Raw genomic sequence first — 27,842 nt, forward strand, 5'->3', positions numbered from 1 at the left:
AGCAAGGGCATGTCTGATTATTACGCTGTACATAAGAGTGTACGATGGAGGATCTCGCCGTCACATCATGGAGAGGTTGATATAGTGGCGGTATGGCCTTATTGACGTCTTTCTGACAGACCCATACATGGACATGGTCCTTCTGACAGACTCATACCTGGGCATGGTCGAAAGCAGGTGATTACTTTGATTGGCGCGCCCAGGCTCCTTCGAGAGGTCTATATAAGGTCTCCATTTCTTCACCAGAGGTACGCAAGTCTTCATTCGGAGGCCACCTTTTTGTTATTCCTCACCTGACTTGAGCGTCGGAGGGTCATCGCCAGGACACCCCTCCCGGCTCGGTTTTGCTGCAGGTTCGCCGGAGCACTCGAGGATCCAGCAGGGAGCGCCACGTGCCCAGTGTCCGTTGACTCCTGATTCGGACAGGATCAATATCTAAGTCCAAGAGTAGTACCACTCAACCTTATTATCATGTCGGACTAAGTCCACCTGCAGGGTTTAACATGACAATCTTTATGAGCTCCTCTTGAGGACATTATCAACCTAGTATCTCTAGGACACAGTTTCCTTCTATAATCAACAACACACACTATAAGTGATACCATTTCCCAACTTATCGGGTTTATTGATTCAACGAACTAAATCTCACCCATTGATAAATTAAAGAAATAAATATCAAATATACGTGCTTGTTATTACATTAGGATTAAGAGCACACACTTCCATAATAACTGAGGTCATTGTTTCTTTATAAAGTCAGTATAAAAGAAACGACCTCAAATGGTCATACTCAATACACTCTGAGTGTATTAGTGTAACTATACAATCAAGATAAACTGATACTTGATTACACTACGACCTTCTAATGGTTTGTTCCTTTCCATTTTGGTCGTGAGCCACTGTTTATAATTTATAAGGTACTGATAACATCATCTTCTGTATGTGACACCACATACTATGTTATCTACAATATAAATTAATTGAACAACTACAAACAAATGTAGATAATTTGACCAAATGTGATTCTTTATTCAAAACAAATGTTTACAAAAGCTTAGGCTTTCAGTATACACTCCAACAACAACTTCAGAGAGATTAGGTTCAGTTGTTCTGGGATCTTCGTTCTCCTGTGCTCGATCTTTAGTACGAGTGGTACGGGGACGTCCTCTTCTTGACATCTAATTATGTAAAAAGAGAAAAACTAAAATCGTCTCTATTCTTCCTAGACATATATATAAATAAAAGAGAAACAAGAACTTCTATCTTACTTAAGCACATATGAGCAGATACTCTATACTGTAAATAATAAGGAAAGACATAAAAGAAAAAAACTCAAGTACTTTCTTACTTGAAGACGGCAAGGTTGATGCTGATGTGTGTGTGATGCTGGAGAATGGGAACTGCTCTGATACCAACGTGTAACACCCACCCTCCTCTACTAATAAGGGTGAACGTTACTTAACTTCTAACTCTACTTACTCTACTTTCTAGCAAATGTTGCCGAGGCTAACAATAGCAATACCAAATATAACTGGTTCAAGAAAATAAATCGGATGGGAAGCTTTTCTCGCTGTTCTGTTCTTTTCATTTCGGCAAGTATCACGAAACATGAAATCCATAAACGAGCATGGTGAAGTACTTAAGTAGCTAATCAACTGAAATTCCACATAACTTAATATCTACTATTGACAGGAACTAGAATAAGGTTAATGATTACATTACTACTGACAGCCTACTGATACAAAAGAAAGATGAGTAAAGTAGTTAACAGTTATTTCTTCCGAACAGCATCCTAACATTTTTCTTTCATAAGCACTAAACTGCCTTTACTGGTCCTTTCTCAGCATCAAATTAACACAACAACAGCAGTAACAAAAGTAGCCAATTCCAGCAGAATCGAAAGGCAATTAATCCAGAAAAACCAAAATAAACCAGTTCCAGCAATAGGGAGGAACAAAACTGGTAACGCAAAATAAATCAAATCCAGCAATACAAAATAGCATGTGCAACCTCTAATTTCTCTAGCAATTGAAAGAAAGACTCCTAATAAACTCTTAACAAATTCTTCGAAGGAATCCAATTAAATCCTTTAGCAAGGTCCCAGGCTTCCATGGTTCCAACCATCACACACCATCACCACCACCACCACCTTGTCGTCTTCCTTCATATTCTTTAGCTTTTCCTTTATCTGCAGTAGGAGGAATGCAACTATAAGCGAATTGCTTAGTAAGTACTAATCTATCTCACAAAAACTCAAGTATACACACACAAAATCCGGAAGACAGGATAAGAAGTTACTCATGCGCATTAAATAGCAAGTACAGTACAAACTGCATACTTAAATAACAGAGGTTGTTCATGTTCAGGGAACATGGAAATCCAAGGTTAACATACCAAACTTGAAGCTAATCATGTTCATAGTATTAGCAAGGAAAAACTAAACTATAAAGTACACTATGTATGGCTGTTCGTGCCCATCCGATAGCAAAGAAAACTATATAACTGAAATTTGCTAACTTGCTGAAATAAACTAAAATAGCTAACTTGCTGAAATTGAAACTGATATAAAGTTTATTTTGTTTGTTCCAAAACTTATACTCTTATACTTCAAAATAATAATAAAGCTTCTCTGGGGCCCAGGCTTAGTACCAATGCGCGCTCCCTAATAGAGACTGTGGTAGCTGTTAGCTAGAGCCCTAGAGCCAATTATTTGATGATTGTATTTTTGGACTTATTGTATCATATTCTATATAAATAAAGACATTTGGATTTTGGTTATTATACATAATTGTATTGGTGCCAAATAAACTAAGTATAATAATGTCCTTGAGTAGATGGTTCTCACCTATATCAATCGGTTAGTTGAACCGATAGTGAGATGATATAGGGAACACTACTCTTAATCATTCCTAGTCGAGTATTAACATTCAGGGACAATGTTAATGCAATAAGACTAGCATGTAGGTCAACTCGATGACTTGATCTCACAAGTCATGGATATAGAGATATCAAGTTGACACATGGGTATACATTAGAGAATGTATACTGAATGACCCGCCATGAGAAAGTATCATGGATCGTTATATGAGTGTCATATACTTTCTCATGTGGCTATTAGTATGACTACTAGTCCTTAGACCTGAAGTCACCATAGATCCCTACATAAGGAGTTATGTACTTTAGTTTCGTCAAACGTCACCCGTAATGTGGACTATAAAGGCGATTACTGGGTATGTAACGAATTATGCAGAGGGATGTGAGTGATGTAGATGGGATCTATCCCTCCTATATGACGGGAGAGACATCGATATTCTTGATAGAGTGAGACCACGAAGTGCATGGCCATGCCCAAATGAGTCAATATGAGATATTGAGCTCATTTGATTTAGTGAGTCTACTTGGAGTTCAAGATTTAGATTGATTAGAGGATGACACGGTCTATGCCTCACATTGATCAATCTAGATGTCTAGGATAGAAGGACACTTGTCATATATTGTGAGGGGTCACAATTAGTAGTCACAAGGTGATGTTGGATCTCAACATTCTTGTAACTTGGGTAGTAATGATGTGTTGCTAGATACCGCTCATTACTTATGCTTCTAAATGGGTTTAGGAGCATTGCCAACGTTACAAAAACCTATAGGGTCACACACAAAGGGCAATTAGATGGAGATTAGGTTCATTTGATGAACCTAAAGGATTAGGTTCATTTGATGAACCAAATTGGATTAAGAGTAATCCAAGGTAGGCTAATTGAGTTGGACTCAATTTGGTTCATGTGTTAAGTGAGTCTAATTTGGACTTAGACTCATTTAATTAATTTAATTGAATGAATAGAGATTCATTAAATTAAAATTGACTTGAACCAATGGTTAGATTAGATCAACCAAGGGAGAGAAGTGGTCAAGTTTGACTTGACATAAGTAGGAAGATGAAGAGTCAAGTTTTGACTTGACTTTGACTTGACCAATGCCACATCATCAAGGCTTCTTCATTTGGTCAAGTTTGACTTGACCAAATGTCACCTCATGGGAGTTACCAAGAGTGGTGACTCTTGATATTCCATGGGAGTTACAAGCCAAAAATGTGGCCGACCACTTTTATTCATGAAAAGGAGTTTCATTTTTCATGTGTAACTCCATCTTCTTCTTCCTTGGTTCTCTTCTCTCCCTCTCCTCCTCCACTACTGATCTCTAAGGTTCCTAGCACATCCTTAGAGGTTTTTCTCCATCTCTTGCTTGTGTGGATACACATAGAGAAGTGTCTACTTTGACACTTTCGAGATCCGGCGAACCGAGGACGAGCGGGATACGCGAAGGGCTTCGCTTCAAAGGTATAACCCTTTTTCATGTAGTTCTAGGAGTAGATCTCGGTAGAAACTCGTATTCGTAGTTTTCAAAATTTTTCTTCACACGAGATCCGTTGGCTAGGGTGATTCGGGGTTTCCGCGACGCAAAAAAGCGGTTTTCGCGGCCCGAAAAACCCAACAGTAGCTAGTCACCAGTCCTACGAGGGTAAAGACCTTGGTCTTACCAGGGCCAAGACCTTGGAATTGGTCACCTGGATTTTCTTTTACGACAATTTTGGAAGTCGGATACTAACCTCTTAAAATAAAATACTTTTTTTTATCTATTAATGCTTCTATAAAGCACTTGGCGTGCTGTGGATTTTTTCCAAATTCTGAAATTTGAAATCCAAATAGGACCTTGGTCCTTTCTTACTTATAACCTCTCATATACGCATGTATACAAAGTCTGAAAACAAGATAAGAACTTTTCTAATAATAATTGAGTCTAGATAGCCAATAATCTAGAAACCAAAAACTAGAACTGAGATGAAACATATATGGCTATTCATGCTTGTTTGGATAACAAAGGATTCGAAAACTGAAATACTAACAGAATCTGCAATTGCATGCTTATATACATATGAATTCGTTTATGCTTACTGAAATTCAAGAAAATCTGAAATGCTACTTGACTGTTCCTACTCAGCAAATAAGAAAATAACCCATATTCGCACGCCTAAATTAAATAGCTATTATTGTTCAAGTAAACTGAAGTTGTGTGCTTGGAATAGAAGAGCTGTTCTTGCTCCTTGCCGTGGCATCAAAAATTCTAAGCAGTAATTCTTAATGTGAAACTGATCGACCTTGATAAAACATAGCCAAGAAAATCTAACTACATGTTTAAACAGCAACTATTTCATGTTAATTACACAACACCCACAACTAAACTACATGCTCAGAAAATCTACTCGGATTTTTAGAGATTCATGGCAACACCAAGTCTTTACAGCGGCAAAGAATGCAAGGTAGGAAAACAGAATCCGACAACTACTCCTACTGCAGGTGAGTAGTAACTTACAGAGGTGTTCTTGAGCTTACAACCGAAAAAAAGAGACTTCTAATGCTTCTAGGGTTTCAGAGACTTGCAGATCTCGATGATCTCTTTGTATCTACTTGCTCTTCTCGACGAGGGGATCACGAAGGTGTGAAGACCTCACGGAGAAAGGTGCTCGCCAGCTGCCGGAGACGTGCCCTAGGTTTGGCTTCGTTTCCGCCCGAGAGGAGCCACCGCACGCGCAAGAGAGGAGAAGAAGTTAGGTCACGGAAAGATTAAACCCAATTCCTCTCTTAATACCTAGATATTCTTGTTATCTACTACCATATAAATATTTTTCGCTCTTTCCTTAATTAGCACAGCCCGCTTGGGCACTTGGCTATCACGCATCGCTTAAGACTTGGTTCGTGTCAGAGGTTGCGGGTTCGAACCTCGGCCGAACCTTTTTATTTTTGAAACTTCTTCCTTTTGGTAAAAATACCAAACGACCTCCAAAAATTACATAAAAATACTCTAAAAATTTCTAAAAATCTCTATAATATTTCTAAAGTATTTCTAAGTATTAATAAGGACTTTTAGAACTTAAGACAAGAAAATTTTGGGTCGTTACAATAATATTGAACAGAAACAACACTCAATTCAAAATTGCAGTCAACTTAAACAATCAATCTCAAACAACATAATCCTTAATAGAGATAACAATCGAAAACTCAAGTAAGCATTTAAAATTCAAGCGAGATAACAGTCACAAGATTGATTGTATTAAGCAAGAATTTATAAACCTAAATATCGGACTAACAAGTTAGCAGTAACTAAACTATAAATCCAAAGTGGACATCGATTGCAAACTATTAATTAAATGCAACAAGATTGGGATTGTAAAAATTCAAACGAAATTGAAACTATAAAAGGAAGTATCAGATATGAAGATCTGAGCAAATTCAAACACAATTCAAAGACAAAATCAAAGTAAACAAAACCCTAAACATTCCACAAACCAAACCCGAAACAAACTCGCCCTCTTTACCAAAACACAGATCTGCCTATGGGAACGCCCTTCCGGCAATCACCGGCTCACCACTGAGTTCCCAGCACATTCAGGAGAAGTCCAAAGCTAATGGGAACCCTATCGAGCTCGGAATCACCTGAAATCACCAGCCGCCGAAGAACAGAGCACATCTTGCTGAATCTGGAGACACGAGGTGGAAATGAAGATTGATGCACTCTGAAGAACCAGGGAACGCCCTCAAATCCTCCAGTGAGCATGACAGCAGCTCAGATCAGGGAACGCCCACAAATCTTAGCCGGGATGAAGCTCGCGGACAACAAAACAACGATCGGGGAACGCCCACTGCATCGCGCTCTGTCCCTTGAATTGCTGGTGGCCAGATCATAGACAGCTCGCCGGCGACGAAGGAGATTGAATCTTAGCTCTGGATATGAAATGGAAGTGTCGGCGTCGCGAAGAAGAAGATGGTGAACAGTGCGGAAATCGTGAGGAAACGCCGAGCTCGAAGACACACTATAGCTTCTCAAAGCTTTTATATCTCTTTCAAATTTGATCCAACGGTCCAGAATATTTCGGCCTGGATCAACGGATGGATGAACTTAGATCTGGATCAAAACCTCTGGATCTTCATCTATGGTCCAAATCTATTCCTCATTAGGTTGAATGGGCTGGATCTTCAATGGATGGCGTAGATCTTCTCTAATCTCGAATGAACGGCTATGATTGTTCTGGAGCTTGATCGTCTCGTTAAAACTCCGATCCGAGCACAAATTTGGTTCAAATTCATCCCAATCCAAGAGCCCTTGATGCCTACAAATAACACTTAAATATTAGCATCAAATAAAGTCATAATAAAGTAATTTGTAATTAAGTCCAAAATCAATACAATGCATAAAATATGATGTAAATATGGGTTCTATCTATGAAAACTATATCAAACCATGATTATATGAATGAAAATAGTGTAGTAAAATCATGGTAGTGAGTCATCCAACGTCTTCCATCTTCATATTCTAGATCAAGCAAACTTTCCACAAACGACGCCAAATATCATCCTGTTCGAAAGCTGAGAAGATGGCAGGCTGGGGACACGACTCTGGTGTTGACTTGAAGAAGACTCCTTGTTGTCCTACAATACTGGGAGCGTTAGTGCCGAGTCAAGAAGGGATTCTCGGCGTTAGTCCCCCGATGCTCAAGTCAGTCCTCTATCTGTGGATAAAGTAGAAATCAATAGTAGCTAAGAGCATGTAGATAAAGTATCACATACCTCTATCTGTGGATGGAGACCCCCTTATATAGTGTCACCGTAGCATCTGTGCAAGTGTCCCAAAGCGCATGCATGTTTTCCAAGGCGTCTTAGAAAAAGACAAGTCAAAAAGTATCTTTGACACCTTTCCTTAAGCGGGTATGCAAATCTCTAATGTGGCATGCTAGAAGGTTCTAAAGTATGATTTGCATGTTGAACATGCTCCGTTTTTAGCGGCACAAACTTCTAAAAGAGTAGGATGAGATATGTAGGTGGGTCCCACTATAGACCGACCGGAAGCCGCTCTGCAGGGACGTCCCAACTTAGTCATACTGAACAGAGCTATCGACTTTTCCATTACTCAGCTTTCCTGTTATCGAAGGGCTACCTTTTGTCCAACCAGACATGCCATCCGATCGGCAAGGACGGTGGGCCGAGAGAATTACTATCTGTCTCTTAATCCCAGTTGCAAGTTTTCAGAGGAGGGGCGTTCGGATGGTCACGCCTGACCGACATTGGAGGCCCATTCCGATCGGCATTGGAGACATGTTCAACCAACTTTGCTTGATCTGAAGGCCTATTTGGCCAACTTTGTTGGATCTGTGGTTCTAGACCTTTGACTGTTTTGACTTTGACCTCCACATCAGTCGCTTATTAATGGTGTTCTTCTTCATCCACTTAGATTCCTCCTCACCTTTTTCTTTCGGGATTATAGTTGAGATAGGTCCGCATCCTGTTGTATTCAAAGGATATTCACATATCTCCATAATAATATGATATTGTCCACTTTAAGCTTAGACTCTCGTGACTTTACTCTTAGGCTCTATCCAAAAGTCTCATGTCAATGGAAGTATCTTACATTCTTTTAAACTCATGATTTTTTTCATATCTTTCCAATGTGGGACTTTGATTATATTTCAACAATTCTCCCCTCAAATGAAGGATCATAATTACTTACATGGTTGGGGCCTCCCCGTGAGAATCCAATCACTCTTGACTTGCTCCGAATGAGTATCTAATCACTTTAACCTGCTCTGGGTCTCTCTGCAAGCATTCGGTCACCCTGGCCTGCTCCGGGCCTCTCCTCAAGCATTCAGTCACCCTGACCTACTCCGGGCCTCCCTGCAAGCATCCACATTCGGTCACCCTGACCTACTCCGGACCTCTCCGCAAGCATCCGGTCATCCTGACATACTCCGAGCTTCCCTGTAAGCATCCACATCCGATCACCCTGACCTGCTTCGGGCCCACCCTCAACTTTGTTCAAGGTCACCCCACATGACATCTGGTCTGGACCATGACTCTGATAACATTTGTTGGGACCAAAAGGATATTCACATATCTCCACAATAGCATTATATTGTCCATTTTGGATTTAGACCCTCGTAACTTTGCTCTTGGGTTCTATCAAAAGATTTCATTCCAATAGAAATATCTTACATCGTTTTAAAGTCATGATCTTTTTAAAATCTTTCCAATGTGAGACTTTAATTAAATCTTAATAATCCTCCCCTTAAATGAATGACCACAATTACTCTCATAGTCCGAGCCTTCCCACGAGCATCCAATCACATTGACTTGCTCCGGACCTCCTCGTGAGCATCCGATTACTCTGACCTACTCCGAGCCTCCTTGTGAACATCTGGTCACCCTGACATGCTCAGGCTTTCCTATAGAGCATCCGGTCATTTTGATCTACTCTGGGTCTCTCTGTAAGTATCCGTATCTGGTCATCTTGACCTACTCCCGAATAAGTCAAGATGACCCGATGCTCATTGAGAAAGCTCGAGCAACTCAAGATAATCGGATATTTGTAGGATAATCTGATATTTATGGGAAGACCTGTTGTCATGGAAGACATCTACCGACATACATGGCTCATATAGGGCGACGACGCGATGACTGCATGAATTATGGCTTACAGAATGCTTCTAACTAACTGTTTATTTAATGAGTATTTGGTGATTAGTTTAGCTTGATCCTGAACCACTAGAACATTAAAAAGAGAAACAAGATCAAAGAAATCACGCAAACCGGGCGCATTGCCTCACTCCGAACCAACACGACTCCAGGGCATCTACTTTTCCTTTTTGTATCTTCTGAGTTTGTGAAATTTGTTGGCCTACTGATATATAGGACAAGTTGGTATGACTCTCATCATCTCCAACACAAAATAATTAGTATAACGACCCTTCCCTGTCCTTTTTTTAAAAAAAAAAGTTTTATAATTCAATTATTTTGATTTTGCTCAATTAATTCTAAAAATAGATAGACATTTACAACCTATATAATAATAATAACTTTACGAGATTCTTAGTTTTTTGTCTGTCTGTCCTCACCAATCATTTGCATTGAATGTTAATTAGGGCCCTAAATATGATTAATTGTTATAGGTATTTAAAAATGACACAGTACGGAATAATTTATAAATTACCTTATAAAAATAATATGGGACATTATTTTATTTTATTTTGATAAAAATGGCTTTGAGTTGGGTCGTCAACCCTACCTGCTATCAAAGTTTATTATGAACAAACTGTTCTGTTGCGGATCATAGCTTATGCAAACAATGCTAGACGTAGAGCATCCAATCGGGTGGAGCCACCTGTCAATCTACTTGGGTTTTAGTCGAAGGGTCTGGTTTACTACGGAAGAAAGAAAAAACACAAGAAAGAGAGGGGAAGGTAGATGACAGCAGTCTGAAAAGAAAATTTTAATCATGTAGATTATAAAGACTTAATCAGTCGGGATAGATTATAATTTCTGACGCTCGTCGGTGCATCGAACACTTACGTGTGCGAGTGAAAAACATTAAGTTTTTGCTTAGAAATAATAGTTGTACCCGTGTGAACTACTGATATGATATGGACGTCCCAACTATCTATTATTACTCAATGATTTCATTCTGATATATTTATATATATTTTTTTCTTCCTTGCATGATTCTCTTCCCTCCTATATAATTATTTGAGGTTCTCTAGCTCTTGTTCATGCTTCCATATGTCCTCAATGATCAATTTATGTCTAAAATCTTGAGTCAAGGCTAAGTTCGAGGGCGATATTGGAATGGCTCAATCAGATTGAATTTTCTTCGTGATTTGATTGAGCCGTGCCAATATTAACCTTTACTTGGTCCGTTGGTCCGTGTGTGTATATATATGGTTATCGGGAATGTATACGCTAAATTGGAATGGTTTTGGGTTAGAAAGTGCACCTGTTTCATCAGGTATGTGCCTTTGATTAAACAAGATTTAAATAGTATTTTGATAGGTTGAATTCATCTTTTTCAAGTATTTAGACTAAAATGGATTGCATGTTTCAACTCAGATCAGACGCGTCTTTTTTTTTTTTTGGATAAATCAGATAAAAATAGTCGATAACTGGTTGAATTGTGGTTTAATCCATAAATCCTCTGCAACCTACGATGCTACAAGAACAAGAAGCGCTCAAGTGTACTGAGGAAGGATCTATTGGTATGTAATTTTACAATGCTTTGCGATAGGTTTATGTCACTCAAACCTATGACTTTTAGATCACACGACTACAACAATTTTATTGTTGTATCAAGGCTCTTTTTTTTTTTTTTTTTTAAACAAGTCAAAATTACTGTAGAAAATTGGACCTTCTAAATAATTAGTGGCTATCGATATTATTATTTAACTTGGATTGAAATTTTGTCTTCTACATGAGCATCTTTTCATGATATTTTGTGGCTCTCTAATTTGTCCTACATGATCGAAACTAGAGCTCTAAACCGTACATGAAACGTCGAGCAAGTCTGTCATTTGCTTGTTGTATTGTAACTTCGCGCGTTTCTCCCCACAACATCGCCATTATTTATTTATTTATTTTTAAATTAATTGTACCTGCCAAAGAATTAACACACTGTAGTAATTGTGGTGCCATTTTCAATTATTGCAGCGAATTCGTGAAGAGGAACAAAGAAGCATTGAAGTTAAATTCCTTCTGCCTAGTGGTAAATATCTCTAACATTTAAAGGGAATTTTTATAAAACAGTGATACAAGTAAAAAAATAAGAATTAGAGAGATGAAGACTTTAAAATAAATATATAGACATACAAGATGAACATAAAAAAAATAAAAATATTAAAGAAAAAGTTAAAATTGCATAGAAAATTAAAAAAAATAAATTTAAGATGGTATATATATAGACAATCAATAAATGTTCAAGTTAAAATTATCTCACCTGGCGGAATAAATAAGGCACCTTTGCTTCTTCTTTTTGGTGGGAGGAAAAGAGTCCACGAAGGAAGCTTCATTGAGCCTGCAGGGCATTCATGCCCTTTACGCTTCTATTAACTTGCTTTCCAGGGCTCATCTTTATTCAGCTTTCTAGCATTCTTTCAATGACACGCACATGGATGAGTGCCCAAATCCTCACGTAATTATAAGGATTCTTGCATGAGATTGACGCTGAGAAGCTTCACTGAAGCATTCGAAGCTCTTAAAAGCTCAACTTTTTTTTCACTTTGAGGGAGGGATTTTTTCCCACAAAACTTCTACTTTAATCTCAACCCTTCATATTCTAAGCACTGCGTTCTGTCATGTGATTTATGACTACTTTTCAGCATCTCTCATCTTCCCCATACTGACACACTGACCCCTTGGTTCATCTACACATTGAGGGGCAACACAAAGGTTACTGTCAGGTTAAGAAAGAGTACACTGACTGAGGTATTAAAATTAGTGTTATGTTGATCACTGCTCAACTTTGGCTTGTAGTGCAAGTGATCTTCAGTTTGGCCTGCTCAGAGAATGATTCTTTGCAGTGAGGAGATTGGTGGTTGAAGTGTTCCACAACTCATTTGGTTTAGTTCGACTGTTTCCTCCACGGAATGGTGAAGTTCACAGTTTTTCACTTTTCTGCCTTCTCATCTACTCTTCTTTGTGAGCTTACATGGGAGAAAAACTTACCGGCTCGATAGCTGAAACCTTTGGTGTTTCTTCTCTTCGACACTTTGAGGATCAAGAAAGATAAGGTTGATGCCTCGGTCCAATCAATGCATCATGTTTCTCCTTTTTTCCTTTATGAGGTTCCAAAGAGCTTTTTGCATTCGGACTTTTTTTCCTATATAATGGCAGTTCAGATTGCAAGGATAAGGAAGGAGTTGCAGCTGCAATGAAGAAAAGGCCATCACTCAAGTATATGATGGAAAGCTCTTTAAAGACAGAGGTAATATCAGCAAGAGTTAAAATGAATATGAACTAGGGGGGAAATCTTTCTTAAGTTCTCATAGTCTCACATCCTCCATGCAGGTTCAACAACTTGAAAAATGCCTTAAGGACCAGTTTGCGGTTCGCCGGGCACTTGAAAAAGCACTGCGACGCAACAGTTCTTCTATCGATGAATCGTCTATTAGTTACATCCCAAAAGTAAGCTCTCTGTTTTGTTTTTTTCTATCTAAGATGCAGAAACAGAGAAACATGCTCTTTTTATTCACTAAGACAAAAGATCCCTTACAATTGGCTCATTGAATCTTTTGATGTCAGCCAACCAAGGAACTAATAATGGATATTGCAATGTTAGAGTTAGAGGTTGTGCATTTGGAACGATATCTTCTATCCCTCTACCGGAGAGCATTTGAGGAACAAGCACCTAATGTACCAATCCTTGCTGTAGAAGATGAAATTGGGCAACCACTAGTTCCACAATCAGCACCATTTGCAGAAGTCGCCTCGCATGATCTCTCTTTTAGAGTAGCAGCATCAGCGGCCCAATCTGGTGACATTAAACCACTGCGAAATTCTTCAAACTATTTACCAAGCGAAGCTTGTAGTGTTCGAGGTCAAGAGAAGAACAGTTGCAGAATTCACCGCAGCCATTCGTCGATAGTGCAACATACAGTTTGTTCAGCTAAAGGGATACCTTGTGCTAAAAATCTACCACTGTCTTTCTTTGATGTATGTAATCATACTAAATTCTCCTTACCAAGAACTTCAAATCTTTGCTTCCATATTTTCAGATTCTAAAGGATGATAACAAAGGAAAGTTCCTACTCCTTGGTCTCTAACAGTTGTTGCCTCTTGGTTTATGGACAGCACGAACAGATCATTAATTCAGGGGTGACGAGCCTCGCAGAACATCTTGGAACTACAATTGCTCATCACATTCCTGAGACACCAAACAGACTGTCAGAAGACATGGTTAGGTTAATGTGTGCCATATACTGTAAACTTAAGGACCATCATGGCCGTCGCGGTATCTCATCTTCACCCACTTCATCCTTCTCATCAAGTTCATCTTTCTCCCCCTGTTATACTGGAGAATTGAGGAGCCCTTGTCACAAGAGGGATGCAATGATTGATGCATGGTTTGGCAATTCTAGATGCTCGGAAAGATTGAAGGAGTTAAGTGGACCGTACAACATGATGGTAGAAGTGTTTTCCTTTTGCAAGGCCAGTCGAAAGTGTAATGATATTGAAGAAATGCTACAGAAATATAAGTAAACCAATGCCTAGCTTATGATTTCTAATCAAACCTAGAATCTCAAATTTCTAATCAAATTTAGAACCGACTTGTTTGGTTTCAGATTGCTGGTCCAGAGAATAGAAACAGTTGATCTAAGAAGTATGAGCAATGAGGAAAAGATTGCATTCTGGATCAATATCCACAACTCAATGATGATGCATGTACTTATCTGTCAATCAATTCATTATCCATCTTTTATCCTCCAGAAATAAATCCTCATCTCCTCTTGCAATTGATAGTTGTATCTAGAGCATGGGGTTCCAGGAAGTAACATGAAAAAGGCTTCATTGGTCACCAAGGTAATCTAATGAGTACCAATACAAAGGAAGATATTTTTTCTTTTGTAGAGATTTTAAGTTGGAACAGTTGATACTCTTCATCTCAGAATATGTATAATGTTGGTGGTCGAATGGTAAACGCGGATATTATACAGGGTTTCCTACTTGGATGTCGTATGCATCCTCCTGAGCAGGTATTTATCATGTTCTTAATCTCCTTTTTTTTTTTTTTTGCATGTTAATATGCTGAAATCTTTAGCTATAGCTCTATCACTTGTTCATGCATTTTCTTGTCAAATACCAAAAGTTCCAAATCAATTTCTCCTTGTAGTGGCTGACATTACTCTCCTCAAGGGTAAAGATCAAAGACAGTGATGAATGGAAAGCCTATGCCATTGAAAGTCCTGAACCTCTAATTCGTTTCGCACTATGCTCAGGAAACCATTCAGATCCCGCGGTAAAAAATTTCATTCTTTATTCTTCTTCATCTACTATAGGCCCTCCACAATCTCTCTTTATTGAGTTAGCTTGGTTGCCCTCTGCTGCAGGTTCGAGTGTACAATTCCAAGAGATTGTTCCAACTGCTGCAGGCTGCAAAGGTGGAGTACATCCATGCAACAGTGACAATTGGGAAAGGGCGCAAGCTCCTTGTGCCGAAGATCTTGGAATACTTCGGTAGGGACTCCAACTTATCCACTCAAGAATTAGTGGAGATGATCAAGTGCCATTTTCCTGAAAACTTAAGGTTTATGGTCAACGCGTGCCAAGGAAGCAGTTCTCAGAAGTTCATCGAGTGGGTACCTCACAACTTCACTTTCCGATACTTGTTGCCCAGGGACCTTGGAAATCTCAAGTCTCATTAAGGACATAAAACATGCATATAAATCCTATGTCAAATGTTGCTTTCCAATTAATAATATTTTTTGTTTCTGTTCATTTACTTTAAGAAGTACGTATTTAAAAAGTCGCATGATGCAATTGTCATCTCCCCTGATAGAATTGCATAAACATTAAAATTAAAATACAAGAACAATTTAACAAGATTTTCTGTGTAAGTGGAGTCCAAGGAGAAAATCCATGTCTATATAATATCAAAGTAAAAGAACAACAAAAATCATTATACACTCATTGTATAAAAAAACCTCTCAATCCTTCTTCCATAGCACTCTTAATACTGATGTAGAAACAACATAAACTAACCTCTTATGCTCCTCCCTGGATAAATAAATATTCCTCAAAAAGAAGACTCTGCAATCAAATCAATATGCCAATGAACCCTCAAACATCTCTTAATAATCTCTTAAAATATTTCATCAGCGAGAAAATTTATCACCCCCTTTTCATCCCAAATCCCACTAAAACCATGCTAAAATTAACACCATATATCTCTGAATAAGGTTTCTAGATATCTGGGGAAGCACGGCCCAACCTGAGGCTAATTTCTAGGTAACACGAAACTCATCCAAGGACAAGTCGATATCCAATGTAACTTTTTTCCTTAATAAGCTGCTAATTTTGAATGGATCAATTGTTAGAATAATGATCTACAATCATCATTTTAAATAAGCCCTATTTAATCTTGCTATCAAACCAAACTTCACCAAAATGATATAGCATGATGCAAAAGAATAATGAACTGGCATGAGTATGACTGGAAAATTACGAGGAGTACCTGGAACAGAGGCACAAGATACTCCAAAATCCCAATCATTTGCAATTCAATGTCAAGGCATACAGTTAGAGTAATCTCAATCGGTTCCAGATACACAAACACATATCCCTACAATTTAGTTGCTAGCATACATAAAATCATAATAGTGTATATATAAAGCAATGTATCTGTCATTCGGGGAGACAGATTCTTCAACAACAGACAACTAGTTGGCCAAATAACAGAAAGTAAGCAAATTTACTACATCGAAATAGAATACCCCATTTCATGATGTTTCTTTGGGTCACTTTAAATTCCATCTGTAAGCAAAGTATCAGACAGGATATCTGCACAATGTCTCAGTTCCTGAAAAATGTCAAAAAAGAGGAAAATTAAAAGCAAGGTAAATAACATGTATCATGGGTTGCAGCAAAAAAAATATTGACAAATAATCATTTATTGAAGCATTCTTCACATTAGGAGCATTGAATCTAGATGATTCAAGCACGTCTTTGTATTTAATGAGGCTGCTGAGACACAGCAACCACTGAAAAATCACAATTTATGTGTTGCATAATCAAAACAAAATGCAGGTTGACTGTGTTGTTTTTTTTCGTTTGTTTGGTAAAATTAAATAATCCCACATTGGAAATAGAGAAAATAAGGAGTCCTCTTAAGGCTATAAAAGACTCCTATCCTTTTTGTTTTGATAGTCGAATCTGGAATTTGATATAATATATAATTGCCTCCTCTGTTCAGGCAATTAACTATTTCTCTCATATTTTATAACATTTCCTAAATTAGTGAAATATTACTTGGTAGTGTTTGGAGGATTTAGGCATAATTCGCCAAATCTCATTAAATTCTATTCTAGTGTTCTCTTTTATATTTAGTTAATAGCTATTGTCGGATATAATTATTGTGTTTTTGGTGGAAAATTATCTGAATTTCATGACAATTGGTATCAGAGTCAAGTTTATTTTGATTGAGTATGCTATGTGGTTGTGGCTTAGGTTGATTTCCACATCAAAAAGAAATTTATGGGCTAATTGGCTTTCCGAGAAATTTATGGGCTAATTGGCATTCCGTTTTGTCAACTATTAACTAGAATTTGTAGCAGAAATGACATCGACGACAACAACTTCTTCGTCTTGGACCTTGGCTAGAAATGTAGTATCTAATGCCAGATTTGCAGTGGAAATTTTTGATGGCACCGGTCATTTCGGCATGTGGCAAAGTGAGGTTCAAGATGTCCTTTTCAGCAGGGTCTAGACATTGCTATTGAAGGAGAGAAATCGGATGAAGTTGAGGAAAAAGAATGGAAGATGATCAATAGAATGGCGTGTGGTATTATTCGATCGTGCCTTTTTAGAGAGCAGAAGTATGCGATTTCTAAAGAAACTTCTGCAAATAGATTATGGACGGCACTGAAGAAAAAATTCTTGAAAAAAAGCAGTCAGAACAAACTCTACGTGAAGAAGAGATTATTCCGCTTTAACTATATTTCAAGAACCACTATGAATGATCACATTACTAGTTTTAATCAGCTGGTAACTGATTTGATGAATATGGATGTGACTTTTAATGATGAAGATCTGGCTCTTATGTTGATGGCGTCGCTTCTTGATGAGTTTGAGTTACCTTGAAATTACTCTACTTCATGGGAAGGTTGATGTGTCTCTTAGTGAGGTAACTGCTGCCTTGTATAGTTATGAATTGAGAAAGAAAGAAAAGCAAGGAAACACAAGTGTAGAAGCAGCTTTTGTTGTTAGAGGTCGTTCGCAGAGTCAAAAGAAATGATGGAGAGGGATATCTAAGTCAAAATCCAGATTAAGTAAAGATGAATGTGCCTATTGTCGAGAAAAAGGGCATTGGAAGAAAGATTGTCCCAAACTTAAAAATAAAAGCAAACCTATGAAGAGAAAGGGTGTCGCAGAGTCAAATGTAATTGAGTGTGATGATACAGATTCCAACTCCTCAATTGCTACTACACTATTAACCGACAATTCTAGCTCATGGTTGCTAGATTCAGCTTGTAGTCACCATATGTCCCCCAATCGAGAATGGTTTTCTGATTTTAAAGAACTAAAAGGTGGAGTTCATCTACACAGGAAATAATTTCCCTCTTAACATATATGAGATTGGTTCAATTTGCTTGAAGAATCGGGATGGATCAGTCAGAACCATAACAGGTGTTCATTATGTGTCGGATTTGATGAGAAATCTCATCTCTGTAAGAACCTTAGAGTCAAAAGGTTTTGAAGTGAGGGCGAAAAATGGGATAATGAGGATCATATTGGGTGCACTTATGATAATGAAGGGAATCCGTAACAGAAATAATGTATATTATTTTTTTGGGTAGTACGATTGTTGGGACAACAGTAGTAATGTAGGTCCCTTGGAGGCCGACAAGAAGGGGTGAATTGCCTTGCACAAAAAGTGTACACCTTTATCGATCTTTACCGCTTGATTAAAACTAACACTTGCATAAAAGGAATTAACAAACTAATTAAAAAGAGAAAGAGGCACCGAGGATTACTTGGTTTTCAATCAGGGGATTGTTAATTCAAGACATTGAAAGTACACTATTCAACCTCCTTCAGACGGAGAAGACTCTTACAGCAGTTGAAACACTCAGTTACAAAGCTAAAAAAAAAAAAAAAAATCATTTGCAAGTGTTGTCTTTAGCTACTGAGATCAGGGTTGTATTTATAATCCTGATCGGGGCGCTTGGAACCCTTCCAGGCGTCTAGAGGTAGATAAAATTTTATCCACGACGTAACACAGATCGCGATAGCAATAAATTTTCTGGTTCAGGCGCCTAGACCAAGTCCGGGCACCCGGACCGAACTGATCCAACCCGTGACCAAGACTCGCACTCGGGGCGCCCTGGATGCCCAAGGTGATCTGAGCGTCCAAAATAGCTTCGGGCGCTGGACCAAAGTCAACTCCCAATTGACTTTTTGTCCAGGTCTTCCACTCTGGTTCCGTTCGCTTGGGTGATTTCGGCCATCCAAAATAGGACTCGCCCGAACTCATTTTCTGGCCTTCTCGAGTAACCTTCCGCTCTAGCTTCTCGTCCTTCGGAACCTCCACGTGCTTCCTTCTCGTTCGCCAGCGCACTCGTTCGCAGTGCCTCGTCCCTCGACGCACCGAGTCCGTCGGTACTCTCCCGTATCGTCATTCTCACTAGTTATGTCTTAAGTTCCTGCACAGTTAGATACAAGACATCAAAAAACAACATGACTTAACTTGACTTGGTTGATCACATCAAAACTACCACCGAGTACTTACAATCTCCCCCTTTTTGATATGAGCAACCTAAGTTAAGTTAGGATAAACCAAAAACAAATAATAGAAAACTAGCAAGTACATATTTTGTATTTCAGAAAAAATATGCAAAAAGCAAGTTGTACCCTCCGCTAGACTTAACCTCTAATTCTCCCCCTTTAATCACATTAAAAATAGGGGTAAGTTTAAAATGATTTGGAAATAAATTTAAAACAAAGTCTAAGGGATAAGAATTTCGAAAATCTAGATTTTTGTATTTTATAGACAATTTTTGTAAAAATAATAATATTAGAATTATGTTTAATTAAAAAATTTGAAAATTTATACAACAGTGTAGAAGAAATATCCAAAGCTGTGAAAATTTTTTTACAAAATTATGAAATTGATTTAATCCGTAATAAATTATTTTCTTAAAAAAGGTTAATTTTTTTAAAAAAATGTTTAAAAATACTTTCCAGGCTCAAGAAATCGTGAAAAAATTTTTGAAGATGTAATAGAGCAAGTAATTTTACAGAAAAATTATTTTTCGAAAATTGAATGAAAATAGAATTTTTAATATTTAAAGTACAATTTTTGAAGAAAAAAATCATAGAAAAATAATACAACGGTCAAAAAAACTTCAAAAAAAATTTCCTTTGATCAATAACATCATAAGAGTTCATAAAAAAATAAAGTTTGCAAAAAATACTTTGAGAATTATTTTTAAATAGAAAAATATAAATTTTGTTAAAAAATACATAAAAAATAATTTACCAATCAGAAAATTTTAAAATTTTTCCTACAGATAATGATGAAATTCTCTTTCTCCGAAAAATTAACTTCTAATTAATTTCTAACAGAAATCATGCAAAGCCATTTACTTGACAATATTTGACAATAAAAAACTTTAATTCAATTTAAAAGAAAGGCATGCATTTAATTTAAGTAAGATTTTGGAACTAAATATAGGTTCCTACCTATTGGATTGATCAAAAATTTTCTGGGAACATATTTACATGACAATTTTCTAATTTTGCTCTTCTGATATCTAAGGTGTCAATTAAGTCTAAAATTTGAAAAAGTAACATTTGTACATTCAGAATTTTTCAAGTTTTGAATTTGTTCTTTTAAATTTTCATTTTCTGTCTTTAGTTTGTCGAAATCTTCCAATCGATAAGATATTACTAGGATTCCTTCTAAATCATTATTTTCTTTTAATAATTTTTTATTCTCAATTTCTAATTTACAGGAAGTTTTAGACAAGGTTTTTATAAATTTAAATAACTTATCAGGCGATAGAGATCGTACCTGACTTACCTTGTCGATCTCATCATCTAAGACTCCTCCTGTAGAGTTACTCTCTTTTGGCGTTGCTCCCCCTTCATCGATGCTCTCGATGCTCATTGTGGAAGAGCTTGCTTCGTCTTCTTCTTCTTGGTAACTTATCATCAGCGCTAATCCGACATAGGCTTCGATTTCTGATTCTGATTAAGTTTCGTCCCACGTCGCCTTTAGGTTCTTATGCCTTTTCTGGGTTGGTCTCTTGTCTTTCCGTGTCCTTTCCCTTATTTTTTAGTTTTGAGCAGTTATCTTTCACGTGTCCTTCTTCATTGCTGTGGTAGCATCTTACTCTTTTTTTCCTTCTTTTACCCTGCACTTGATTAAACTTATTAGTTTGAAATAACTTTTTAAATTTCCTTACCATGAACGTCGTTTCGTCATTGTCAAGGGATGTTTCAAACTCTTGTTCGTCAGTTTTTGCCTCAAGGGCAATGTTCTGCGTTGTCTTCGTTCTTAGATTGCATTTCTAGATTCGTGAATCTCAAATGTTGAAAATAACTCCTCTAAATCACTTACCTCTAAGTCCCTAGAGATGAAATATGCATCTACTAGGTTTGACTATTCCGGAGTCCTAGGAAATGCGTTAAGCGCGTACCTTAGTGAATCTCGGTTGGTTACCTTTTGTCCGAGATTCATGAGTCCGGTGATGAGCTCCTTGATTCTTGAGTGAAGGTGTGCAACGATTTCTCCTTCCAATCGGAGGTTGCAGATATAGTTCCGGAATAAGTCCCGTCTCGCAAGTTTGGCTTCGGACGTACCTTCGTGTAGCTCCAAGAACTTCTCCCAAAGTTCCTTGACTGATTCGTAGGCACCGATTCTGTTGACTTCTTGAGGAGGTAGCACACTTAGTAGATGGAATTTGGCTCGTCCATTTGCTACGAAGGCTGCTTGCTCTTTCTTGGTCCATTGGCATTCTTCTTTGTCCTTTGGTACTACAAAACCATATTTCAATATTAGTAATAACTCAAAGTTCGTTTTGAAGAATAACTCCATCTTTCTTTTCCAAATCGCGAACTCCCTCTCGAACTTAGGCGGGTAGATGCTTGGTTCGACCATCTCTTGTGCTTCGGTCGGCGGTTAGTCCTTTTGAAGCGTCCTTGCTCTAATACCATTTGTAGGTCACTTGGAAGCTGGCAAGGGTGAATTGTCTTGCACAAAAAATGAATACCTTTCTCGATCTTTACAGCTTGATTAAAACTAACACTTGCATAAAAAGAATTAACAAACTAATTACGAAAAGAAAGAGGCACCGAGGATTACTTGATTTGCAATAAGGGGATTGCTAATTCAAGACATTGAAAGCTCACTATTCAATCTCCTTCAGGTGGAGAAGACCCTTACAACAGTTGAAGTACTCAGTTACAAAGCTAAATAAAAAAAATAATCGTTTGCAAGTGTTGTCTTTAGCTACTAGGATCAGTGTTGTATTTATAGTCCTGATCAGGGCGCTTGGAACGACGCCTGGAGGTGGATAAAATTTTATCCACGACGCAACGGATCGCGACAACTAGCAAAGCGACAAACTTTCTGATCTGGGCGCCTAGACCAGGTCCAAGTGCCCAGACCGAGCTGATCCAACTCGGGACCAAGACTCGCACCCGGGGTGCCCTGGCTGCCCCAGGTGATCCTGGCACCCGGACCAAAGTCAACTCCCGGATGACTTTTTGTCCGATTCCACTTACTTGGTTGATTTCAGGCATCCGAAATAGGGCTCATCCGAACCTATTTTTCGACCTCCTCGAGCAACCTTTCGCTTCGTCTTCTCGTCTCTCGAAACCATCATGCGCTTCCTTCTTGTCCTCTAGCGTATTCTTCCGCAGCGCCTCGTCTCTCGGACGCACCGAGCCCATCGGCTCTCTCCTATGTCATCCTTCTCACTAACTGCGTCTTTCGCTCGACTTTTTATGCTCCTAAGTTCCTGCGCACTTAGACACAAGGTATCAAAAAATAACAGGACCTAACTTAACTTGGTTGATTACATCAAAACTACCACGAAGTCAGAAGTAACCAGGTTATGGCATATGCGCTTGGGGAATGATGGAGAAAATCCTTGAAATTGTTGATTGATTAAGGTTTATTGAAAGGAGCACAAACTTGCAAATTGGATTTTTGTGAGCATGGCATCAAAGGGAAGAAAACAAGGGTAAAATTTGGTACAACAATCCATAATACCGAGTGCATTTTGGATTATGTTCATTCAGATGTATGGGGACCTTCCAAGACAACTTCTTTGGGAGGAAAACACTATTATGTTACCTTTGTTGATGATTTTCTGCAAAGAGTTTGGTTGTATACAATGAAGATGAAGGATGAGGTTTGGGGAATTTTCCTTAAATGGAAAAATGGTGGAGACTCAAACTGTAGAAAAGTTAAACGTCTCCATACAGACAATAGTGGAGAATTTAAAATTGATCCTTTTTTAAAAGTTTGTGAAAATGAAGGTATTGCTAAACACTTCACCGTCAGAAATACACCACAATAGAATGGAGTGGCAAAGCGTATGAACCGAACATTGTTGGAGAAGGTCCGATGTATGTTGCCCAATGCTGGGTTAGACAAAGAATTTTGGGTTGAGGCTTTGATATATTCATGTCACTTTGTTAATTGTTTACCGTCAACTGCTATTAATGGTAAAACACCATTGGAGAAATGGTTTGGAGAACCTGCTACAAATTATGATTTATTACATGTGTTTGATTCCACCGTATACTATCATGTTAAGGAGTCAAAGCTGGATCCAAGAGCAAAGAAGACAATCTTATGAGAATCACCTCAGGTGCTAAAGTCTATCGTCTTTGGTGTCCAAAAACAAAGAAGGTAATCTTCAACAGGGATGTCACTTTTGATGAAGCTACCATGTTTAGGAAGGTGACTTCTAAACAAATATTGCAGTCAGATGGTACCAAACAGGTAGAGTTTGAAGGTAACAAATTATCCCAGCCAATAAAGAAAATAATGATGATTCTCCTATAGTAGATGAAGAGTTTCAAATCCAAGAACCTTTACAACTAGATAAAGAAGCAGTTCGGACCCAAGAATCTCCACAACAACATGAATCAATTGCACTAAGGAAGGGAACAAGGACCATAAGATAACCTGCTCACTATGTCAATATGGTCGCTTCTCCAATTCCAATTGATGACGTTCTTGCTACTTATAACGAAGCAGTCCAAAGTTCAGAACATAAAAAATAGAGGAATGCCACGGATGAAGAAATCCAGTCCCTTCATAAGAATCAGACATGAAAACTAGCAAGTCTTCCAAAGGAAAAGAAAGCAATTGGTTGCAAATGGGTATATGCAGAGAAAGTTGGATTTCCTAACAAGGATAATGTTTGCTACAAAGCAAGATTGGTGGCTAAAGGTTACGCTCAGATGGAGGGAATTGAATATAATGAAGTATTTTCTCCGGTTGTTGATTCGGCGTAAAGGTAATGTGTAAAAAGAGAGGAAGTAGAATACAAAAAAACAATCTTGTGTTGAAATGAATCATCATTTCACAGTAGCCTTAAAATCAACAAAATTGTACTTGAGAATTCCAAAGGTCTTTCAGCTGAAGGTCTAAGTATTTCCTTGGCAAACTTTTGGATAATCCGATTCCATCCACCTAATGCCTAGGACGATGCACTTGGAGTAGTCAGTGAATCCATTTGGCAAGCCTTTTCCTCTACTATACATAGCTAAACTATCGTTGGCTCTAAAAATGCTTAAAATCTCTAATAAAATCAAACCTAAAAGCACATCTGAAATAGAACCTCAAAACACATCCTAAGTTGAATTTTTAAATAAAATCATAGATTTAGTCTTATATTAAATCACTTAAAATATCTGGAATCGATCTTCAATTTTGATCAACTAAACTAGCACCAAAATTTAGTTAAGCTAACCTAGGGCACCAAAAGTCTGAGACAGCCTCATAATTTAAATATATCCTAGGGCTGCCAAATTGTGCTAAGAAATCTGAAAGTGTGCTAACAAGGTAATTATGGCAAACAAGAAATTCCATTCGATAGGAGAGAGTACTTGTAATTTGCCATGCCTATTGTAGTCAAACCAAATTTCCAAATTTGCTAGTGTAATTTTCATTTTACAGATTAATTACTCCATTATTTGTTCATATTTATCTCCAGAGGTATGATTTGCCCAATTATTATCTTATTGTGACAAAAGTAATCAGTATATTCTAAATCTGAAAAATTAGCACCTTATTAAACCCAAAAGCAATGTGACTAATCAGCATATTTATTTCACCTGTAATGTTTGATAAAACTCAGTTTGCATTGGAGGCTGGATGACAAGGAGCTGACGGAGTGCTATCAGTTGGAAGACTGGCCACATGATTCCCAGTGACCCCTTCATTATTGGATATTGCAGCTGAGTTGACTACAACATCATGTAAAGTAAAAGCACTAGGATTGTTATCCATTGTCTCTAGGTGATCTACCATGTGTGTGCCTGTGTCAATTTGAGTATTTGGCTCTCTCCTAAATTCAGAAGTAAGATTAGCCACGGAACTATTACGAGAGAAAAGCCTCTCTTTCCATCCTCGAGTACTCTTGGTGATAGACTCTTTGTACCTGGATGGTAGCAGAATACAACTATTTCAATCCATCTCATCTTTGAGGCTCTAAGAGGTAGCAAGCAAAACGTAGCATACCTCATTGAGACAGCACTTAGACGAGATCGTAAGGATTCGGAGAAAGATTGAAAATCTGATGGTCCAGGTCTGTCTTGAAGGACTGGAACTGCTTGGCTGCATAGTCAAAGTGCAAATACTGTCTATCATCATGATGTTTTACCACACAGGATACAAGAAAATATATGAAAAGAAAATGTAATTGTATAGAGGACCTGACAGCGGTACTGGGCCTACTATGATTGGGGCTGATTTCTGATGCTATTGCATCATTCTGCTCGGTTTGAGTTGGAGTCGTGTGGGTTTCTTCTGTTGACACAGTTGGCTCATTTTCTTCTCGTTCAGAAGAGGAAGATTGATAGCCAACATAGGATGCATTTGGATGTGGAGAAAAGATAAGAAACTGTGGTTGGCGATGAGATCCTGAGCTACCACGATGCCCTCCTCTCCGGGAAATATGGTGTAGCCTTCCCATTGTTGCAGCAGCAGCTAAGTGCTGCATTAAGCGCTCTTCAAATTCAGCATCACTTCCACTTCCTGGTAGCTGTGGTATTGATCAAAAAGCTTATCATCTTCTATGGAAGTATAAAACTATGAAGTACTAATAAATCAACATGACTACCAACATGCTGCAATTCAAAATCTCCAAAAGTTGAATGATGGAAGATAGTGGTTCTTCTTGTTTGGTTTAGCCTAATGTTCCTCTCCCTTACTACAGCGTCAAGCAATTCCTGGCTGCAATGTTCAGCATTAAATAATGAACTGAGGGTGTAGGATTTAAATTACTATAATAGATTTCTCAATAATCAAATGAAACCTTGCAGGATCCTTCAAAGAGATGGACTGCCAACACATGGGGCACTGAGAACTTCTCTGGCACCTACTTGCAAATTCTTGACATGAATACTAAAATTCTACTAGTATGCACAATAGGAGCTTGTGTTGTTGTAAAGGAAGAAACTAAAGAAATGAACACTAAAGATCATAGAGCAAAATTATTTCGTAATATGCAGATTGACATAGAAACTAATACATGGGCAAATGCTAATAAAAAATATTGAGAAACGATGATAAGTGCATTAATAATGACTAGAAACTGAAAAGAGATGGCACATGCCTTATTAGAAAGAAACAGGATCATAGAATGCCTGCTTCCTTTGATCTTGATTTTCCAAGCAGCGAGTATTACGTTTAAAATAATTGGTCCTTATCATCAAATATACAACATTATGAACAAAAACGATTATTACCACTCAAGAATGCACTGGAGATGGAACTCGTGCTTGCAATCAGTAACCTACGCGAGCAATAAAAGTAATGCAACAAAAATGAGAGAAACAAAATAAATCCAGATTAGGGAACAGAATTGAAAATTTAATCCATTAACAAGAGGACCATGAAACCACATACTGTTGAAGGATCTCTTTGGCAGAATTCCTCAAGACATATGCTGCAGGCATCGTCGCAAGCATCTTGGATGCCCCCTTCCACAAAAGCCGCAGCTGACGACATATCCTTCTCCATCTTTGCGCCTTCCTCCATCCCTAAACCCTAAACCCGAGAAATTAACAAATCAATAAGCAGCTGGACCCAAAAATTAGTGTATCAACCGCTGAAACTATATTCACTATTATAGCAGGAGACTCCCAAAATCAATAAGCAACAGAAAAACTCAAATAAATCAATATCAGAGATGATGCCAAAATAAACACATCTTTGTAATAAAATTCGATCGGAAACAAACAAAGTCAAAGTAAAACCATGCGGCAATCACTGACTCAGGAAAAGCCGGCATCTTCAAGGACTGATCGCCACGATCCGTGCATAGTCCTTGGAAACCGAGGGGAGAAAGCAGTACCGGGAAGGAATCGGCGGCGATCGAGCGAATAGCGGCAGATGAGCTCGAATTGGGGAGACGAAGGTTCTCCCTGAAGCGGGCCTCGGGAGAAAGAGAACAAAGGAGGAGGAGGAGGAGATAAGCGCCTAATAATTGAGGAGACTTCTCCGGCCTTGAATTTGACCCGGGAAGCGGAATCCATTTGCAGGAGCAACACCAGTAGTCAAAGCGGCGGATTAACGAGAAATTAAAGAGGAATTGTTTTATTAGATTGAGTCGTCGCCAGCTTAAAAATAATAATAATTGTATTTAAAAGAATAAAAATAATAATAAAAGAATTGATTTGTATTTTATTTCTTCCTTCTGTCTGTTCATTTTTGGATGAATAATGGATAAAAAAATTAATATTAATAAAAAGACATGATTAATAAGAAAGTATCACTGAAACAACCGATTTAATTTTACAAAAAAATTTCACTGGCTACGGAAAAAAAAATAATTTTGATCAAATATCTATGAGAACTTATTTTTAAAATCAAGTTCACTTAATTTGACTAAAAGGAAAATTAATGAAAGATAAATATGAACTAACTTTAAAAATTTGCCCCTAATAAATATATTCCTCTGTTTAAAAAGATAAATATACATAAAGTTCTCTATATTATAATGAATTTATGGGATTTAATTAAATCTCGTTTATATTTATTAGATGTTTTAACTCTCATCTGAATAATGATACGCA

At 37.9% G+C, this 27,842-nt stretch overlaps 2 protein-coding genes across 7 annotated transcripts; one reads left to right on the forward strand and one right to left on the reverse strand.

The window, feature by feature from the left end:
* The first annotated feature begins 10,608 nt into the window (after positions 1-10,608).
* On the forward strand, positions 10,609-15,306 carry LOC121975494. 4 transcript variants are annotated; one of them, XM_042527181.1, is made up of 13 exons: positions 10,609-10,824; positions 10,962-11,071; positions 11,520-11,574; positions 12,188-12,598; positions 12,702-12,792; positions 12,876-12,992; positions 13,110-13,520; positions 13,659-14,062; positions 14,150-14,249; positions 14,328-14,387; positions 14,474-14,560; positions 14,698-14,823; positions 14,915-15,306. In XM_042527181.1, the coding sequence occupies exons 5-13, from the start codon at positions 12,739-12,741 to the stop codon at positions 15,227-15,229; spliced, it is 1,674 nt and encodes a 557-aa protein (XP_042383115.1). In that variant the 5' UTR covers positions 10,609-10,824; positions 10,962-11,071; positions 11,520-11,574; positions 12,188-12,598; positions 12,702-12,738; the 3' UTR covers positions 15,230-15,306. The 4 variants fall into 4 exon arrangements, with proteins under 4 accessions (XP_042383115.1, XP_042383117.1, XP_042383116.1 ...); XM_042527183.1 differs by having other exon boundaries at positions 12,707-12,792; XM_042527182.1 differs by having other exon boundaries at positions 12,188-12,293; positions 12,389-12,792.
* Positions 15,307-16,025: 719 nt separating this feature from the next.
* On the reverse strand, positions 16,026-27,315 carry LOC121975495 (E3 ubiquitin-protein ligase RHF2A-like). 3 transcript variants are annotated; one of them, XM_042527185.1, is made up of 9 exons: positions 27,024-27,315; positions 26,674-26,814; positions 26,514-26,560; positions 26,081-26,143; positions 25,890-25,998; positions 25,479-25,807; positions 25,285-25,380; positions 24,879-25,204; positions 16,026-16,383 (listed from the first exon to the last, which is right to left on the reverse strand). In XM_042527185.1, exons 1-8 carry the CDS (start codon positions 27,024-27,026, stop codon positions 24,898-24,900), a joined length of 1,095 nt encoding a protein of 364 aa, XP_042383119.1. In that variant the 5' UTR covers positions 27,027-27,315; the 3' UTR covers positions 16,026-16,383; positions 24,879-24,897. The 3 variants fall into 3 exon arrangements, with proteins under 3 accessions (XP_042383119.1, XP_042383121.1, XP_042383120.1); XM_042527187.1 differs by having other exon boundaries at positions 27,122-27,314; XM_042527186.1 differs by having other exon boundaries at positions 27,042-27,314.
* Positions 27,316-27,842: the final 527 nt, after the last annotated feature.

This window comes from Zingiber officinale, chromosome 4B (assembly GCF_018446385.1).
Source record: "Zingiber officinale cultivar Zhangliang chromosome 4B, Zo_v1.1, whole genome shotgun sequence".
Lineage (NCBI taxonomy): Eukaryota > Viridiplantae > Streptophyta > Magnoliopsida > Zingiberales > Zingiberaceae > Zingiber > Zingiber officinale.

Excerpts from the sequence above, each read along its gene's own strand:
- LOC121975495 (XM_042527185.1), bottom strand. Across the intron at positions 26,144-26,513 it reads CTCCAGTGCATTCTTGAGTG|GTGCCAGAGAAGTTCTCAGT; the intron begins GTAATAATCGTT and ends ATTTGCAAGTAG. Across the intron at positions 25,381-25,478 it reads AGGCCCAGTACCGCTGTCAG|CCAAGCAGTTCCAGTCCTTC; the intron begins GTCCTCTATACA and ends TTGACTATGCAG.
- LOC121975494 (XM_042527181.1), top strand. The coding sequence starts at position 12,739 with ATGAAGAAAAGGCCATCACTCAAGTATATGATGGAAAGCTCTTTAAAG. Across the intron at positions 14,561-14,697 it reads GTATGCATCCTCCTGAGCAG|TGGCTGACATTACTCTCCTC; the intron begins GTATTTATCATG and ends TTCTCCTTGTAG. Across the intron at positions 14,824-14,914 it reads GAAACCATTCAGATCCCGCG|GTTCGAGTGTACAATTCCAA; the intron begins GTAAAAAATTTC and ends CCTCTGCTGCAG.